Source organism: Catharus ustulatus, chromosome 5, assembly GCF_009819885.2.
Source record: "Catharus ustulatus isolate bCatUst1 chromosome 5, bCatUst1.pri.v2, whole genome shotgun sequence".
NCBI classification, from domain to species: domain Eukaryota; kingdom Metazoa; phylum Chordata; class Aves; order Passeriformes; family Turdidae; genus Catharus; species Catharus ustulatus.
Genome location: NC_046225.1, coordinates 68,281,085 through 68,301,577, shown reverse-complemented (window position 1 = coordinate 68,301,577; position 20,493 = coordinate 68,281,085). Strand labels below are relative to the sequence as shown.

The 20,493-nt window shown below is 37.5% G+C and overlaps 1 protein-coding gene across 1 annotated transcript in view; it reads right to left on the bottom strand.

Moving 5' to 3' along the window:
• POLN (DNA polymerase nu) overlaps positions 1-20,493 on the bottom strand; it is an 89,301-nt gene that overhangs the window by 66,089 nt on the left and 2,719 nt on the right. The window contains exons 2-14 of the mRNA XM_033060967.1: positions 20,083-20,144; positions 16,951-17,457; positions 16,410-16,597; positions 14,576-14,688; positions 12,615-12,772; positions 10,030-10,098; positions 8,550-8,610; positions 8,279-8,343; positions 7,421-7,504; positions 6,886-6,975; positions 3,874-3,930; positions 3,049-3,102; positions 2,755-2,820 (exon numbers count right to left, since the gene is read on the bottom strand). Of these exons, the coding sequence (XP_032916858.1) occupies positions 2,755-2,820; positions 3,049-3,102; positions 3,874-3,930; positions 6,886-6,975; positions 7,421-7,504; positions 8,279-8,343; positions 8,550-8,610; positions 10,030-10,098; positions 12,615-12,772; positions 14,576-14,688; positions 16,410-16,597; positions 16,951-17,457; positions 20,083-20,144 (1,574 nt within the window). The remainder of the gene's footprint in view (positions 1-2,754; positions 2,821-3,048; positions 3,103-3,873; positions 3,931-6,885; positions 6,976-7,420; positions 7,505-8,278; positions 8,344-8,549; positions 8,611-10,029; positions 10,099-12,614; positions 12,773-14,575; positions 14,689-16,409; positions 16,598-16,950; positions 17,458-20,082; positions 20,145-20,493) is intronic.

The following is a 20,493-nucleotide window of genomic DNA, read 5'->3' as shown; positions in this document are numbered from 1 at the left end:
TCTATGAGCAATATAATCAAAGAGCATCCTAATGTAGACAAGACTAATACATTTCCACATTCAAATAAATAAACCTAATTAAATTCCCCAATAAGCAACCCATCATAGAGAAAAAAAACCCAACTAGCATATGGATACATTATAAAATAATTTTTAGGGTTTATATTTACTTTTAGGTTTCATATATTCAGGTTCTCCAAAAGCAGCAAATAGACAGTTATAATGCAATAACAGGAGACTGCAAGATCAAATGTGCCCCTGTTCAGCAATAATACATTAACAGTCATTTGTGAAAACACAATTTTTACAGCACACATAATGTGGAGGAAGAAACCAAATGAAAAGAAATGAAGTGCACTGTTAAACTACAATGGAGAACCACTGAAGTAAAGTGCTGCTAAGAAACCCCCTCCAAGTTGCTACAACACAAAAGTTATAAAATTCATGTGAACAAACTCATCTATTGAGAAAATCCCACATAAAATCAAAAATATACGTCATCCATACATCAAATGTAGAGCTATCTGAAAGAAGATGACAGTTTATCTAAAAAAGAAATTCTGCTCTGTGCCCAATGTCTAGTCATTTCCCCTCAAACCTATAAGTAAATCCCTTCTGGACTCCATTAAATGCCTTAAAGGACAGAGGACAGATAGATCCACTACCTTGACAAAACAAAAGAAAGATAAAGAAACCTTTGTTTGGAATCCCATCTCTCAGAAACACTGCAGATTATGGGATGTTTTTCCATTTGAATTCACAGTATCTGATTCACACTTCTCTTTTGCTTTAATCACTTGCTAAAGCATTTTAAAACAGTTAAAAATAAACTACCTCAGCAAAAATTCAGCTAAAATTTGACATAATATCATAGTAACCACAAAAATATCTCCAATATTTATGATTTCTGGCAAGAATCTTTCCAATCCTTTAACACTTAGCAAAGTGACTGCAGTATATCTTCTATATCAATAAATGATTCAGAAACAGATGGTATAAGTTCCATAAACATTTCAAACAAAAAAAACCATGCCAATGTTTTTCCTTAGAAGGAAAAGCCAGCCTTAGGCAACCCAGAATGCTAACTCTGGCAGCATTATTTTGAAGAAAAACAACTTTCAGGAAAAATAGATTTCATGTCCTTTTTACTATGATGGGCCAAAGGTCACTTTGTGTTGTATGAGGTTTTTCAAGACAGCTGTCTGTTCAGCTCTGACTTGGAAATGCCTGAGCATCAGAGAATTCAGCAAACTGTGACCTTCATGATCATCTTTTCCTCTCTCTTTCTCCCATCTGGGTGCATGAGAAACAAGAGTGGCAGTAACACTTCCCCATTCTGTTGTTAATTCAGAATCCTAAACACAATTTTTACTCTGCAAAAAGCATAAGCACTTCCTATAAATTGTTTGATGACAAATTGTATGGAAATATGTACCATGAGGGCAGGAAGATGCAAATGAAACAAGAACTGTGAAGGCAGGTGAAAAAAGAGCTAAGGAAGTCACCAGTGTGGTGAGGGTGAGAACCCCCCAGGACAGTGTCAGAACTCCAAAGTTAACATTCCAGGTGGGACTTGCCAGGAACCACACAAGCAAAGTGGCCACAACTGTTAAGGTTTACATCTCTGCTCCCACGCAGAGCTGTGGAAGACCATGGCCTTTCTCCCAGACTGCAGAAAGCTCCTAATGCCATTTGTACCTGTGAAGCTTAAGGTTAGGTCCTGCACAGAGATAAGCAGTACCCAAATCTGTGTGGACAGGAACTGACAACACTTTGAGGCACAAGTTAAAAGGACAACAGCCTCACAGATTCCCTCCAGCCTTTATGAGACAAGCCCCATCTCTGCATCTGCTCCCAGTCACCCACAGGGTCAGAGGCCAGGTCTTTGCTAGAAAAGGCCATGGTTAAACCAAAGAGAAACTTTCCCCAGGTAGACAGTCACTGCTTTTATTCTGCTGTTCTCTCACCTATGCCTTGAGCCCCTGGAGCTCTGCAGCCCCATCCTATCCCACACCAGGTGCTGCACTTTGATCCATGCAGCCATGGGCTGTGACAGAGGGGAACACAAAGGCCTCACCAGTCTCTACAGCCAAAGGTCAGTGGGCATCATAAACACAAAGAGAAATGGGATCATAGAATACATTAAGTAAGCCTTTGAAAGGCTACTTTGTGGGGAAAACAACGAAAAAAAGAGAGAACCCAAGCCTGTAGCAGTCCAGAAAGCCAAACAAAACACGTTTCCTTGTATGTGGAGATCACTGCAGACAAGAAAAGGAGTATAAAGAGCCCAAGTGTCACAGCCATATAAGCAAGATTTCCAGAGCACCAGCACTGCCAGCTGAGCCCTTTACTGCTATAAGGCCTGAAGCCAAATTCCAGAAGAAGAGAGCTTCCTCTTCTGTAACACCCATCTTCCAGGGCTCACTGATCCTTTGCAAGGAGTGCTTCATGAACACCAGGAATTCATGACAAGGAAGTATTCAAGATACATGCATGGCTCACAATTACACTCCTCTACTTCAGGTAATGTTAATTCTGATCACAGATAACACAAAATAGGCCTAAGAACAGATGTCCTACAGTAAAATACCCATTTAATAATATTTTTATGTCCACCATTTAGATACAATACAGCAACTGTTAGATTTGCATGAAAACAAATATTTCCTGTGTTAAAAATATTGCATATTTTGTACAAGTAATATTAATTTTTAGTTTCTATTAAAATGCAAAACTTCAAATATGTTCACTTACAGGATGTTTGGCTGAAAGTCTGCCAGTCACAGTTCCTGTTTGATTCCAAGTAGAGGAAATAAATCCCTGGAATCAAGTAAAGTAAAAAACAAACAAAAAAAAAAAAAGAAAGAAGACACACAGCTATATTTTATTTAAGATAAGTATCAGTAATAAAAATTCTCTGCAATCAAAACAGGAAAATATAAAGGAAATACTTTTAAATTTTCCATGTATAAAAGTCCTTAAACTGTAAACACTGCAATAATTTCACATCTTTTTTAGGATTTTACAAGCCACTTTATATATTTCTACCTTTTTCATGCATGTTCGCAGTCCATCCACATAAGTTGATTTCATTTTATGAACCTAAAACACATGAAATTTTGATAATTGTTTACTTATAAAAATAAGGTATTGTGCAAATTAAAGATCCTCATTTCCAAATGCAGCTTGTTTGTAGACTTTTTTTTTTAAAAGAACAGTTTTCACATAACTTAGGTAAGTGCTTGCTTATAATCTAAAGACAGGGCTTTGCAGATACTATTAAATCAAGTATTGGAATTTATGCTTTTACATCTTATATCCCCAGGTGAATAAATTACATGGAAACCACACACATCAAAAAACCCACAAACAAATTTTTTAAAAAACCAAAACCAAACACACACAAAACCACACTTTTTAACTTTTAATTTTTTTTTAAATACTTGGAAGCTCATTCACTGAAAACCTAATGATGAAGTGTAGGAGCAGACTAACTAGATAGTTTTGGATTTTGAGGAGGCTTGTCACCCCAAAATTCCCTATAAACAGTTGTCTTCTTCAATTTATACAAAGCATTTCTTCAGAACTCAAAAAATAGATGTTTTGCCCTAAGCATGCCTTATTTAGCAATGAACACTGAACCTTCCCAATCGTCTTTGCAACACTGTACAACTTGTTTGCTAGCTATAATCTAACAGAGTAAAACAACGATAAGCATTAAAAATTTAAAAAGTCTTAAGAATACTGACTTCAAATTAGTATTTGAATGAACTTTCACTAGAGCAAACTTATTTATTTAACTGAGAATATGTTATCTATCTTGCTAAATTTTGCTTCAATGTCACTATATTCTATGAAAAAATATCATCTCACCTGGCGGTATTCTAAAATTATCTTTGGCAAAGGATGAAGATCTTGCAATTTATTCAGCTGCAAAAATCAAGACTGTGAATTACTGACATACTTTTCTTGAAGTTATATGATTAAACAAACCTTAATAGAATATACAGTAAATTCACGAATACAAGCCGCACTGATTATAAGCCGCATCTCTGGGTCTTGGCAAATATTTCGGTTTTTGTCCATAGATAAGCCGCACACGAATATAAGCCGCTTTGTCGTTCGCAGCGAGGACCTGCGTGCAATTAGTAACAGAACCGCGGGAGGGCGGGGTTTACTGGTTGAGCTAAGGCTGTGCAGGCTCGGCCCTCTAGGGGCCGCTGACGGGGCCAGGTGGGCCAGCACGGTGCTGCAGCTCGGGGCCGGCCGCCGCTGCCACTGGGCTCGGTCACCCCGGGTCAGCGCTGCCCCGCGGTGGCAGGCAGGGACGGAGCCTCCCCTGCTCCTACGGCAGCGGCGGCGGGCGGGGACGGAGCTTTCCCGCGCCCGTGGCGCCGGCGGCGGGCAGGGACGGAGTTTCCCCGCTCCTGCCGCGGCGGCGGCGGGCGGGGACAAAGCACCCCGTCGGCTCCCCGAGCCACGGCAATGGCTGCGCGCAGCTCCCGTCGGCTCCCCGGGCCACAGCAATGGCGGCGCGGGCTTCTCCCCCCCTCCCCGGGCCGCAGCAATGGCGGCGCGGGCTTCCCCCCCCCTCCCCGGGCCGCGGTAGGGGCGGCCCGGGTCCCCCCTCTCCTCCCCGAGCTGCAGCAATGGCGGTGCCCCCCCACCCCGTCTCTCCCCTGGGCTGTGGCAGAGGAGGAAAGAGAGCTCTCCCGCCTCTCTCCCCGCCCCCCGTGCTGCCTGCAGGGAGCCAGGCTCCACCCGCGGTGTAACAGAGTAGCGATTTGTAACAATCGCAAAATGCCGACTTTGCAGCTGCTCGGCTCAGCACTCTGGCAGGCACTTCTGAGGTTGTATTAGCCGCTCCTGATTATTAGCCGCATTTCCGGTTTAGGAGCAAAATCTTAGTCAAATTGGTGCGGCTTGTATTCGTGAAATTACTGTATTTTGGAGGAAGAAATTTTCTTGACAAGCTAAATGGACAAAATACTGGTGGAAGGATGACGTCCTTCAACCAATTCCACCCCAACCCAAGGCAGCCTTGATTAGGAAGGCTGGAGATTACTCCTTCCATTTCATTTTCACTCCTCTCCTAGACAGGGACAAAGAGACACACACATAAAAATTTTTCCACAGCAACTTTGAAAACACTGGGGTGTGATGTGTGTGTGTTATTTAATGGCCCTTTGTTTTTTGTGCTATAGAGCATCAGTGCAAGACAGAACATGACGGAATTAGAAAAAATATTATATATATACACATATATATATTTATTCCCATACAGTACAAGAGAAGAATTTCTCCTGTTCATGCCTCAAAAAAGAACTAGGAAAACTTAAAAAGAAATTCAAATTGTCAAATTAAAAATCAATTTTAAAAAGCATGTTTCTGACTACTTTGTTTGGAATCTGTCAAAAATTCTGTTGAGAAAAATAATTAAAATAGAGACTGGATATTTATAAGAACAACAATAAATACCTGAAACTACAATAGTCCAAGATGAAAAACAGATGAAACTGTACTAGAATGCATATTTAAACACATAAGAGTTTGTTTGGCTTGTTTTTTTTGGTTTTTGGGGTTTTTTTTTGCTACCAGGGAAAAACAATATCTTAAGACTAATTGTCTACTATTTATCTCCTGGAAGGTTTCATCCTACCTTTCTCTAAATAACCAAGTCTCAGCACTTGTTGGAAAGAGAATATTGGACTACATAAAAGCATTGCTTTGATTATAGCAACAAATCTTATGTTCCCACAAAAAGGTGACATGAATTCAATTTCACTGATCCCTCCCATTTCCCAAAGCTTTCTGTAATTCCAAGATTACTTTTAATCTATGAAACCTCCTCCACCTCGAGTAGTGTGTGGGTTTTATGGTTATAATATTGAGATTAGTGGAGATCATTGTTAGTGGTTCACACACTTGCCTGAAAAGTGAAATTTTGTCCTTAAATAAATTTTTCCCTGCTACCTTCCCCAAAGATGTTCATGTTCAGCAATGAGTTGTGCAATTTAACTCCTACGTACACTACAGCAATTCAATTGTGGCACCAAATCAGAAACAGGTGCAGCTGCACAGAGGATATTCTCTTCTAAAAAGAATCTCCATTGCTATTATTATCTTCACGAAATGAGTTTTGAATGATCAGACAAGAGGATCAAGAGCACCCTCAGTCAGTTTCAGATGATACCAAGCTGGATGAAGAGTTTATCTGCTGGAGGGCAGGAAGGTTCCACAGAGGGATCTGGACAGGTTGGATCAGTGGGCCAAGGTCAGTGATCTGAGGTCCAACAAGGCCAAGTGCTGGGTCCTGCCCCTGGGTCACAACAACCCCTGCAGTGCTACAGGCTGGGGTAGAGGGGTTGGAATGGGCCCAGTGGAAAAGGACCTGGGGGTGCTGGTTGAGAGTGGCTGAATATGAGCCAGGTGTGCCCAGGTGGTCAAAGAAGGCCAGTGGCACCTGGCCTGGATCAGCAATAGTGTGGCCAGCAGGACCAGGGCAGTGACTGTCACCCTGTACTCAGCAGTGAGTACTGTGCTCTGTTTTGGATCCTTCATTTCAAAAAGGATATTGAGGTGCTGGAGTGAGTCCAGAGAAGGACAACAGAGCTGGAAAAGGGTCTGGAGCACAAGTCTGGTGAGGAACAGTTGAAGGAGCTGGAGATGTTTAGCCTGGAGAAAAGGAGGCTCAGGGGAAACTTTCAGTAGCTGGTTTGTTTATCCCTACCATGGAGTGTAACTTGATTTTCTGGCACAAGTAGTACAATACAAAAATAAACCAAGATCATTAGAAAAACTTTAGACAAACCACAGTTTCACTGGAATATAACTCAGAAGTTTTGCTAAGTAATGCAGCTGGTTTTAAACCCTTCCCTGTCTCACCACAACTTCTGAGGTGGATACGAGCTGCTGTATTTCAGTTCTGTGAAGTTTCTCACACAGGGTATGCAGCTTTAACTTATCAAATAGTACCTAAAGTAAGAAAAAGACAATACATCTTTCAGTATTTCAAGTGTTGAAATCGAAAGGAAAATTATTGGGTGCTTGAACTTAAACAGAAAACAGGCTACAAGGTAAATAGAGAATACTGTAGCAAAGAGAACTAACACAGAACTGACAATCTTTATTTTGAGCTATTGAAGCAGTGATATATTTACTAAAAAAATGCATAATTTATGTACATATATTCAAATACAGATTATTCAACGCTGTTGTATTTATGAAAAATACTGTTATGTCCTTCATTATGAAGGAAATAAGGAAAATCAGAATATCAGGAGGAATATCAGAAAATAAGATAATTAATACAAAACAAAATAAGTCAGAAGTGGGAAGGATATATATGCTTTACAGTTCTTCTGCATCAATAAATCTATAGAACATACACCTTAAGTAGAAACAGTAGTAGCAATAATACCTCTCTGAGCTGACAACTGCTGGTCAAAAGGAATCGTTCTCCAGCAACCTCATGAGCCTCCTGCTCAAGCTCTTTGAGCCGCAACTATAAATCAGGACATCAAAATTATTCTGTTCACATTATTATTTGCTTCAATATCTGCTGCTTCAAAGGTGAATGAGAATATTGGACCTTTATTTAAAAATTCAGTACTTGATATGGCATAATCATTGCTGTTCTATTTGGTTGAGTAGATTGCTTATATACTGCTTAATTTATATTGCTTCATGATCTGGGAAGGGGATTTATTGCAGTAGGAAATACCAACATTTGTGGTTAAAGAATTTAGGTTACTGAAGCCTATAGAGATCTGTGAGAAACACAGCTATGCAAATTGTTCTGATAAATTAGTGATCTGACAGACCAGTATGATTATCCAGTCAAGTTTTATGTTACAAAATGGGATTCTCTTGTAGCTATTTTTATCAAAGAACACTCATTTAAAGAGCGCACTGTTCACAAACAGAGGGAGAGAAGTCTATAACTTCTCAGGAAGACAGTTACTGAAAACTGTAGGTCCAGAAAGAGTCATTACCATTTTTATTCTACAACACATAACCCAAAAGGACCTGCACATTTTGCAATGCAATCTCAGTTCTGGGGCAAGGCTGATGAAGCAAGTATCTCCTTTTCACTTGTGTAAATAAATAGGGAAGTATTCTAAAATATAAATATGCTATATTTATAAAAATATACTAAAACCACCACACTATTACATAAAATGCTACAAAAGTTCCCTCTTTACAATAGTTTTCCTCAGTAAAAGCACAAAGGTGATGCTATACAGTTTTCAAGGAAAAAAAATAATACAAAATTTACCCCCAGAATCTCTGATGTTTTTTTCAGTTCTTGTTTGTTCACATATATTTTGTGTGTTTCCATCACTGTAAATACAATTTTAGGTTAACATTTATAATTCATTATTTCAATCTTACATTCTTCTTAGACTGTAAAATGGAAACTCAAACTCACACAGCTGTTATGAGGCTAAGATAACATTTCATATTCTGAGGAATTACATTCCACTTGAGCATAGTCAGCAGCTGTGTGAAAACAGTGGAGATTCATATTTTGAACTGAGCTTTCATACCTGCCAGAATTTTGATAAGTGGAAGCTCTAATGTGCAAAATAAGTTCCACAAACCTTGAGCCTGTAAAGTAAGATATAAATCCATTCTTCAGTACCAGCTAACTTTGATCTCAAAACATATAGTAGTGTCATTAGGTGAATGTATTTTCCAGTAAGCAGTATTTCACTTTCTGTATATTCCCTTTTTACATGACAACACTGTTTGTGGCATGAAATACTACTTAATGTAAATTATAGTATCTAAATGCTGTCACTTCTTTGTGTGGGGAATAGGAACTTTGCAATAGTAACCATTTTGTACAAGAAAGCTAATAAAGAAATATATATATACACCTCTTTTTTTCTAAACAGTTTATTTTTAAAGCAAGCTTAAATATAGGACACAATAGGACACAGTTATCCTTTTCCTTTGTTCACTTGAACAATTAAGCAACCATTCATAATTCATAACTTTGCTTTCATTAGGGAGAAAATAAGAGCTGAAAGGATTATGTCCCCAAATTACTCACAGAGAACAAATTCTGGCTTTTTTTCTAACCACTGAAGAAATCTGACTTGTCTAAAAACTCTTGTGGGCTGGATCTCAGTGTTTCTGTGCTTTGGTGTTTCCCTGCTGCCTCCTTCATGGATTGTTTACCATACTGCTGGGCCACTTGGATATTCACATTAATATGACTCCATCACCTAATGGTCTGAGCCCTACACCTGCTACCAGCAACTTCAAAAACAATCCCTGGGAAACTATGATAGCCCTTCCACCAGAACCTGGGTGTATCCCTGAATTCTGACTTTTCCAGGTATATGATCACAGGCAGAAAACAAACACACACACCCCAACAGATTTCTGTTTCAGATGTATTCTGAACTGCAATAAAAGGTAAAATAGAATAAAATATTTTATGTGGAAGGGACCTACAATGACTATCCAGTCCCACTGCCTGGTCAGTTCAGGGCTGACTAAAATTTAAAGTCTATGATTAAGGGCACTGTCCCATTGCCTCTTAAACACTGACAAGTCTGGGCCATCAGCCACCTCTCTGGGCAGTCTGTCCCAGTGTGTGACCAGTGCTTGGTTAACACAATCTAGAATAAAAGATATGCTGAGAGTTTTCATAAGCAAGGAATATAAAGAAAAAAATATCTGTACTATGTTCTACCTCTTCTAGCATTTTTTAGACAGCAATATATAAATTTAAAATGTTAAAAGAAAAGCCCATATTCGGAACCTTTCTTGTTCTCAGAATCTTCATTTAGTTAAATGTAGCAAAGGAGAAGTTTCTCCTACAGATTAACCTTGACACCATCTCCTTCTAGAAAAAAATGGCAAATTTGATGGGCAATTTATTTTAAATGTTGACTGCCAATGTAAATCACTAAGGACCAAAGCTTTCTATTATTCTAATTTGAATGAGAAATACATCATTAACTCTTTAATTCAATACTTACCTAGTTATTCCTGAGCAAATTCTTTTTGTCTTACCTTCAAGCCTTGAGCAAGGTCCATCATTACATTATAAAGCTTCTCCAAGTTCACACCTAAGTTTTGATACTGATATAAATAAATAAAAAATAAGTCAGTAATTTTATTGCTAACACAAAAATACTTAGAGTATTATCTTTTAAAATTGTAAAAATGTGCTTTTCTGTACACCTTTTGTTAATGTTTTGGAAACATTGTTAGATCTCTGTCATACCCAAATTATTAACACAGTACTAGATTATGAACATTCCAGATTTTGCCTGTTCCTATATTTACATTTTGTATCAAGTACAGAGCAATATAGTATTGATAAACTTTGTCTTTGACACTGAAGTCAAAGTTCCCTTACTAATTGTAAAATGAGGAAAAATTCCTTGCATTCTTTTTCTCATGTATGTACTGCCACTTTTGTGCCAGATCTGTTCATTTCCTTCCCTTCTATTCCAGAGATGATTCACACAGCACCAGGTCACCTCCTTCAGCTGGTTAGAAAACCATTTTGATATGTATACAAATACTAGGAATGATTGTTAGCTCCAACAATATGACCATTAAAAATAAACTTAATAAAGACTGAGAAACAGCAGGCCCTGGAAGGTAAGATGCAGAGGGCTCTCTTCAAATCTGAAATATGCAGATTCACTGGTGATGATCATTGTTCTAAAAGAGTCTAGTCCATACTGCACTGAAAATTCACCAACCTGTCTCCAAGAAACCTTGTCCACACCAACTTGTTCTGGAACAAATGAGCTGTCTGTGAAATACAGACAGTTTGCTTGATCCCTTTCTGGAGGTGGAAGAGAGCCCAGTTACAGGCTTCAACTGACACCAAAATTCCTCATCAGTGAATGCAGTGATGACATGACCAGCATAATGTTTAGCACCTGTTCTAGCAAATGTTTCAGGGAATACGGACCATGACCTGACCACTTTGGCACAGCACCAAATATACAGAGAAGCAGCAAGCAGCACATCTTCATGCTAGAGGTGTGTGGGTGAGCTGTGGGCTACAGAACAAACCAGCAGTCATTCCAAGTACTGTGGTGGGTGGACAAGACTAGCACAAGACAGGAAGCTTGACTGAAGTAGTGAGGCACAAGATGATTTATCACTCACCACAGATCCCTCAGGCAGTATAGACAACTGTTAGCAATCTACCAGTAAAAACAGAGCAAGAAGATTGGAGAGATAAACCTGGCAAAGAGCCAAGAGACACAGGAAGAATCACTGAGCAAAGAGAAAAGCCAAAAAGGAAGTGTGAGAGTGCAGGTGACAATTTAAAGAATAAGAAAAGGGGGGAATAATCACAGGATGTTATAAGGAGGCATTAACTGGGAATTGAGCGAACAAGTCAGCATGAAGACACTGGTGATGGCTGGGGCAAGGAAACAAACTAGACCTGAAGTAGGACAGGAAGGAAATAAAATTTCAATTTAACTCAGAGATGGGAATCAGAATGACAAAGTTGAAAAATAACTAAGAACAGATGTGATATCTGAAGAACAAAGACTGAGTCAAGCTAAAGGGAAGAGACAAATTAAGGATGCTGACTCACAGCAAGGCCAGCACATACAGAAATAACCACAGGTAACTTCTGTCTGTTTGCTTGTCTACTTCCTACACCAATACCTTAATTCATGGAGTAGCCTCTGAACAACTGCAGTTTACAGCCAATGCTTTCAAGTAAACTGCCTCTGGTTTTCTCAGAAATGTCTACACTGGTGCCAATAAAACCAACCTCTGTCAATGCTCTAAGCCCACTTGACACCTGTGGATTTGTATCCTACAAGTCCTATAATCATGGTGCAATGCTTGGTCTGAATGAGCAAGGCCTCTGAAAAGTGAATGGCATAAAAAAACCATTATTTAGGTTGCTCTACATCATCTTAGCCTTCAAACAACCTCTGAAAGCTCACGTGTCCACAGTAGATGACCACAGCCCAAAACAGATAAATACTTTATATACATTCAGGAAATACATTTCAATAGAAATACAGAAGACATTTGATACCATACAGGAAGAACTTTTCATAGTTCAGGGGATAAACATCTCAAAAAGTTCATCATGTATTCTCTCACACTGAGAATTAAAAATTTTTACAAAAATGCTGGAAGGTTCACATTTAACCCCCTGCTGTTTCTCAGTCTATGATGTGGTGTCTTTACCAGCTGTGAAATCTAGCAAAACTGTTAATAACAATCAACTAAATACAAGCTACAGTGCACAGGAACTGGAGAACACAGCATTAGACATTTTGGCAAGGAGAGCTGGAAATCATTTTGCAGGAAGCTGAAGAGAAAAAATATAAAATTGTATATTAATTAATATTGTTACTGAATTTCACAGTTTTAAAGGAAAATTTTACAGCTGTTCCTGGAGAATGAGCTTCCATCTTGGTAGCTGCAGTAAAACCTCCCCTCCTCCCCCCTCTTTAGATTTCCAACATGTAACATTAATATCATTTTCTTCTATTATAAAAGCATTATCTATCTTCTTTTGCAATATTTTCTAAGCAATAGCAATTCTATTATAATTTCCTTCCCTTTTTAACCCAACCACAAACAATTGAAAACAAACTACTTACAGATACATTTCTCAAAGTGCCTGTATCTGTATTTTCTGTTCCCTTTGTAAAAGGTTTTTCAAAATACTTCTGTATTAAACACTCAAAGGAAGGAACTGTGTCGCTGGGGTTTATCAGCCATGCTGCAATCCTTGGATCTAACACGACGCTATCGGCAACTACAAAATGAGTTATTCAAAATACTTTCATTACCTTCCACACTGAAAAATAGCTCTAAAGATTTGCCCATCTTTTCTGCATGCACACATCATAAAAGGACAAGCACTTATTCTACAAAAATATTAAACACTGAATTTGCAGCTGTAACACATGGTCAGTAGCATGACTACACAGGAGGAAGTTCAGTACTGCATATTTTTGAAGAGTGTTGTTTTGTGAGGTTGGGGAGGATTTTTTTGGTTGGTTGATTTTTTCAAGTTTTCAAATAAAAGTAAACTTTTGGCTCTTTATACTCACTGTAAAAACCTCCCTTTCTTAGAACTGAAAAACTTTAAGCTGAAGATTTTTTATGAGTCTCCCTCTGGTACAGTTTTCTTGTTGTTGTTAACTTGACTGATATCCACAAAATTGCTATTGGGGAGCAGGGAGAGATTTACTTCCCAGCAATCAGATCAAGATTGTTAATGTGTATATGAATTCACATATGGGTGCACAATGCACTGATGCCAAAACTCAGAATCTTTTGTCCTTTAGCATCACATGTGCTTACACTGCAGTCTCATGTTCACACAGAGGGATAGGATGGGCCAAGCCCAGTGCTGCTTCTCTTTCCTTTGAACTACAATCTCAACATGTGTCCTGCAGTTCTACAAAGAACAGGAGAAACTAATAACTAGACTGCTTTGTGATGTATTGAAAGATAAACCTAAGGATCCTCTCCAGTAACCCCTAAGTAAGTTCAAAGGATGACCTACAGGTAGATTTATAGAGAGCTCCATGCTACACAACCTTGCAAGTGCAGTTACCTGGAAATAAATTTTAATGTCCATAATGCAAGTTACAGCTACAGGACTGAAGAGAATTTTAGGGGTTTTGTTGGAGTTTTGTGTTTGTGTTTTTCATAGCAGAAATAATGTGTGATGAAGCATCAAGTTTCAAAGCTTAAAAGCCTAGACAAGAATTATTTTGATTACTAGAAACTTCAGCTTCAAATCCCATGGATCAAGCAGGATATAACCTAACAGGTACTTCCTGTGTGTACAAGTTATAAAACTGTTACCATTACCAGTCCCATTATGGCATTTCTTTTCCCACCTTTGCCACTCTCAGTGCTGGTTTCTGTACAGATCTTCACACCAGTATTTCAATCATATCAATTTACTGTGATTTACTGAAACTTTTCAGATGCTGAACACAAGCTGATGATTCTCCATAGAGGGAACCCTTCCTGGAAGGTCACATGTACTTTTGTAATTCACTAGGCAGTGCTTTGATATATGGAACCAAAAAAAAAAATCCAAATCCCTCAAAAAAGACATTATATTTACATCTTATGCCTGTTGTTTGTAGTTGCTTATAAATCCATAGAGAAGAGTCTTACTTGTTTCTGTCAAAAGAACATTGGCCCATTCAAGTGATTTCCTAATTCTGACAACTATGAGCATTTCTGGGATTTATTTTAGCCCTCCCTTTGAGCAGAGGAAGTTTTTTTCTAGAGAATATGAAGTAGTTTGACCTTTTCAGCTATAGTCAGGACTGTGTTGAGAGCTTTTGTTTCCCTGGAAGCTCTCCTTAAGTTACTCAAAGATTTGATTCCTACTCTGAGAAGAAATACGTTCTCTTGACATGCCAAGTCTCTGGTCACAACCTCCCCCAAGAAGGGTGTTCTTTTTCAGGGTACTAAATTCTGTTTTCCAATATATTACTTAACTACCAATTAAGTTATTTCTGCACTTAGAGATTTTAACAGAAACACCAATAGTGCAGAGATTACAGGATGAGATCACAGATTCAATACTTGCCTTGTTTCCAGCTGATTTCATTACCATAAACTTGAAGTAGAGTCCTCAGGAAATCTTTTGCATTGAAGCAAATTATTGGAACTTTGCACTGTAGCATTTGAAACAACACTTGCCTGCACAAAAGTAGTTTATTAACACACACTATACTGCTACTAGATTTATTCAATCTGTTTACTTTGTTCTTTTAATTAGCACCTAATACTGAACAGTTAACACAAGACATTTCCTTATTCCTATAAGAACAGAATTTGAGTATTAAATTCTCATTCAGTAATACTCAAAGTTATGTTCTATAAGAAATTAAAACATCCTAGCAGATATGCTTTATCACATACACATAAAAAAACAAATCCTTGTTTAACTCTTGAAGTGCAGCCTTAATCCAAAACACCAACTGGAATGCCTGTAATATTTCAATATACCCAAATAAGATTAGAGGCTAAGCTGATGTAGCATTATAAAACACTGATTTAAAAGTTACTAGACAATCTAAATTGCCATAACTGCCATGTGTTAATATACTATTTAAATCCAAAATGCTTCATCTTTGTCATATAGTTTCACACCTCTTTAAAATGCCTATAATTCCCTCACTCATGGTATTTTAAATAGATATAACTAACTACATATATATTAGTATATAGATTGACCAACTGTGTGTGCAGTTTTTTAAGTTATATTTTGGGCAATACAAACAAATAATAGTTTTTATAAAGCATTTTTGATGGTATGAGACCACAACTCCAAGGGTTTGGACATATTAGAAATCACAAAGTATTGCTGTATGCATTATAGATTCATTCTTAAACAATTGCACTGTTCCTGCACTGAACCCATAGGTTTCATCTAAATGCTAATACTCTTAATCAACTTATGGAATTTTTACTGTTCATATGTATATGCTTTACTGGTATGTTATTCTCAGCTCACAACAACCTGTATTCAAGCTGACACCAAGTTATTAAACTACTTGTGTAACCCCATATGACAGCTGGAGAAGCAAAGTCATTACTTGTTCCAAACCCTGATTTCAAGAAGTGGAAGAGATGCAACTCAGAACCAAGTCCCACATCTTGAAATTAATGTTTTGTAATTTAATAATCCAAATTCAGTAGTTTACAATAAGACAGCTATTACTGAAAGTCATAAAATATTTTAACCTGTTAGAGTATTACATCTAGGAATCAGATTCAGTTCTCATTTTCCCCTTTTTGAGATACGATTTTCAAGCTAATAGGAATAAAAATGGGCTTCGGTTATAATAACTGGAAGTTTAAAACATAGTGCAATTTTTTATTAAAATTTAGTTCAAATATTAGGCAGATACATAAAGCCTTTACTTCCAAGATTACATAGTATTATTATGAGTATTAGAAAGCTTCATTTGGAAAGTCAAAAGCCACTAAAAAAATCTGTGCTAAAAAGATTTAAAATATTAACAAAGCTCAGAAAGGGTGTTTATCACAATAATATCCATCAAAAATGTACTAGCTAAGAAATGGAGTTCAGGAAACGGAAGACAAAATACAAGATAAAACATTCTTTGGTGCTGTCCAGCTTTAACTGCTCATATTTGCAGGCAAATATCGACAGCTCCTACCAGAATCCCAACCTAATTCTGCAAGAGCTGCAGTCAGTGATAGGCTGAGCCTAAAGGAACAGTTTATTCTTACTGGGTTTCTGTTAGCCCAGACTTGATACAGAACTCACAAAGCCAAAATGAAATTCAACAAGCCTGACATGTAAGGAGATTAGGCCTGTGCTAAATAACCAACATCATTACTGTTGAAAGTGTATGTAAAGCAAAACAGTATTTTATCCAACATACTCTCACCAAGAAAATTTCTTGTGAGTTTTTTCTTGTTCCCAGAGAGATGACTGCTCAATTTTTAAATAAATTAATTTATCATTTTCATTAGTAGCATTCCAAGGATAGTCAGCTGAAGTGGGACCAGGAAGACAAGGCTGATCAGTCTGATTCTTCACCAGCACAACAACTCCTTTTACTGATGACGTAGAGGCCTGTTAAGCATAATTACAATAGTGTTTCCTCTGACAGATTTTGTACAATTCTATAAAGAAAAATTCTCAAATATTTTACAATATCAAACCTATATGTATACTACTGTTACTGCATATAGCATAGACAGAGTAGAGGAGCATGCAAGTGTTTCAGCCTTGAAACAAAAATCCTAGTGGTTTCCTTTTCTCCAAGTTTTACTTGGTAGTTTAAAATAAAATGTAATCTAACTGTACATTTTGGTATGTCATACACAAAAGTGTTGCCAATGAACATGGTTTTGTGATTATCAGTCACATGCACATTCAAATGCTTCTACAGAATTGACTCTAAACAAAACCCATCCTTCACTAACCTGCTCCGAGTTGAGCTGTGAAGAACCATCTTGAAATATCATAGCAGTTACAAAAGCTGCTGCCTGTTCTATAGTTGCAAGCAGTTCACTTTTTTCTTCACATCCTAAACTGCTGATATCACAAGGATACTTTCCAGAAGACTTTATTTGTCCAGGAGTACAGCTGTAGCTTCTTTCATGTGAGAACACGTGGGTATTTATATGCAATCTTCTCATTTTCTCCGAACAAGATGTAGACACATTTTGCCTTCTTTTAAAAGGAATAACTATTTTCTTTTCCCCATCCTTCAGGTTTTTTTCTTCTACTGAAAGACTCCTTTCTTGATACCCCCATTTTGGGAAACCTGAATCCTGGTAACACCTCAATATTCTGGTATCTTGACAGCCAAGTATTTTATCCATACGCACTGTCCTGACTATCTGATCAGCAGTTCTTTTTTCAGGGCTGACAGTTGCTTTTAATATTCTGAAATCAGGAATTCTGGCAATTCTGGAATCACAATCCATCTGGGAAAATCAGAAATTTTTAGCAAACTAAATATTTGACTTATGAGAAACTAAAAATCACATGAAGTTAATTTAGATAAGCTTTCAAGAAAGCAAAATTCTATGAAAAATTGTTGATGCTAACAAAACAGATCCAGTTTAGGGAAACCACATTACATAAACCAAAACTCAAGTGTATGTATCAGTAGAGATTTTGCTGACATACAATGTTTACATCCACAACCACTTTTTTTAACCTAATATTATTCCAACACTAAAAATGGCAAATTAACAACTATAAGATGCATCTAGTCCAGTAGCTTGTCTTCCATAGTGACAAGGTTATTATTGTCTGAAGAGGGAAGAGACCCTTTAGCTTCAACATTCAGAGCTCTTTTCATGACAGATTCATTTGTTACAGAATTTTTGGCAAGGGACTTTGACGAGTGCTTTGGAATTTCAAGTATGTGAACCAAGTGGATCCCTTCAAGCAGCTTACAGGATTGCAAGACATAACAAAAATATGTAAGAAAGTTGCACTGAAGAACTGTGTAAGCATTATATTCTAGTCTGTTTAATCCACTATACCCAGAACAGTTTTCCTACTCCAGATAGTCCCAGAGGCATTTGAAAAAATTATGTATTAGTGGTGCATTTGCAAGCTTTTCTTCAAAGTTATTTTGAACTATACCACTGTATAGTTCATTTAACTTAGTCAAATGAGGCAAGTATAGAATAAAACAAATTCTGCTAAGTTCGCATTTTTGCATGATGACATTTTTTAGTAGTCTCCTTCATACTGTCTCTTAGTCATACTACTTTTTCCAGACACAATTTACTATTCATTTCAAAACTTGAATATTCTGCTTTGAATAAATCCCTACACTACCTACAAATGTTCTGGGTTTTGGACCTGATCTCACACACAATCAAATAAAAACATTTTTCTCATAAGTTCTCCAACTGTTCCACAAACCAGTTGTCTTCTAATTTTCAGCTGGAGCATCATGCATAACCTTGATATTCATCAACTCCACCAGAAAGTAACTGAAGTCTCCCATAATTACTTTGTTTTGGTCTCTTCTAGCCCAATCTCATTCAGTTCATTTGCTGTTATTACCACTACAAAAACTGAGACCACCTCACTTCAAAAGAACCACAAGGTCCTGCAGGGTTCCCTCCTGTCCCCAGGATGAGTTTTTACTGATCAAAGGCTACTGTCCACCTCCATCCCACCTCTATTTATTGAGCAAGCCAGAATGACAAAGCCAGCAAGTTTGGGACTTTTCTATTATTTCACACTATTCCTCAACACAGTTCCCATATTTCCAAACCTTGGAACTATAGAGCCAAGTGATGGAAAGAGGCTTAAGACTGCTTTAGATCATACTTCACAGCAAAAGTACAATTACAAGGTTCTAAGTAAACAGGAAAAGGAAGCTAATTCAGCTTCTGCTACTACCAAAATGAATAGTGTCTGTTCTGAATGAAGACAAATTGGACTTATGCAATGCTGATCAAAAGGTAGGCACTATAAAGTTATCAGAAGGAGAAAAATTCTATCACAGAAGGGCCAAATGTTTAAGAGCCATAGAAAGACAACTAATTCACTCAAGTGTATTCTCCAGTCAAACTGCAAACAGTTTTATCATTTAACACAGCAGAATTTAAATTAGGATGCTCTAGTAATTACAGAACCAGGAATAAGCAATTCTCTTTTAAAGATTCAAAAAATACTAACAAAGCAATTTAATTACCAAGTCAGAATAATACAGCTGGAACTACAAATAAGCACAGAGAGAAACAGCAGCTCCCATGAAGAGTTGTTCTATTAGAAATAATGACATGGCTGGAAGCAGAGAAAATTACTCCCAGGATGTAGTTTCATAATTTATGTCAACGTAGGAAGATCTCATTAGATGCAGTGAGTCAAAATTAGAGTGTCATTATTACAAAAAGGGGTTCCACTCCTATCCACGTGCACCCACAGCTGCATGAGCACCTGTGAGCCAGTGCAATTTGTAGGAAACTATCTCATTCCACAGAAGGCAGTTTTCTGCATCTTGAGCAACCCAAAAGGAATTGCAGTGCACAAGATGCACCAGAGCCAGAGTAAGGAAGGCTGTGGAATTTGCAGCTGGGATTAGTTGCAGCATCTGCAATTCATCAATCAACTCAATGGATTTTACAAGTAAACTCTGAGCTGGGGCTGCCACAGTTACCTATTCCCACTCTTGCCCTGGCACGCACTCACATGCACATCAAACCAAATTCAGAGAGATAATTAAACCCAAAATTAAGCTTCCTAATACAAAATAATTTTTCATATCAATCAGCTCACTCTATGATTGTTCAGTGACAGGAGTCTGAGAACATTTTTAAACTCTGGTCAGACTGCCCGAATGTGGCAACCTCATTTCTGATCAATGTGTCATAAAAGACCAACTTCCTGAGAAAAGGGAACAGAAGTTGGGCCCAGACTCTCATAGGAAAATACAGGCCAAGTGTAAAATAAGACAGAGGAAGTTACCTGAACTATGATGCACAAAATATATAACGATAGAGCTTGTTAACAACCAGTCTATAACTTCAAACCTGCCACAAAAAGACTGCTTTTAGTGGTTTTCAATCTTTCAAAATGCTTGCCTTTTCATTTCTCAGATGTGCATCCTTATCATCTAAAATATTTTCATTTGTCTTCTCTATACCTTTAAAAAAGAAGAAACAATTTACAATACAAATGACTCTGCAAGCAGCCCATATAACTTAGGTTTCATACAGGGTTATATTACTGACTTTTTTACCAAAATGGAAAGAATTGTAAAAAATTTCCCTCAAGAACCATTTATCAATTTTGTATGAAGTTAGTATTCATGCTTAAAAGGGCCCTGCAGGTTCCAAAATACACATATGCAAAAGACTGCTCTGTCATCATTAAGAATAAATTACTTAAAATTCACTACAAAAAACCTTTTCCATGGTATTCAGAGGAAGAACTACTATAATTCCATAATTATGTGAATTTCCCTCTTTCAAGAAAATACAACTTATTTTCAT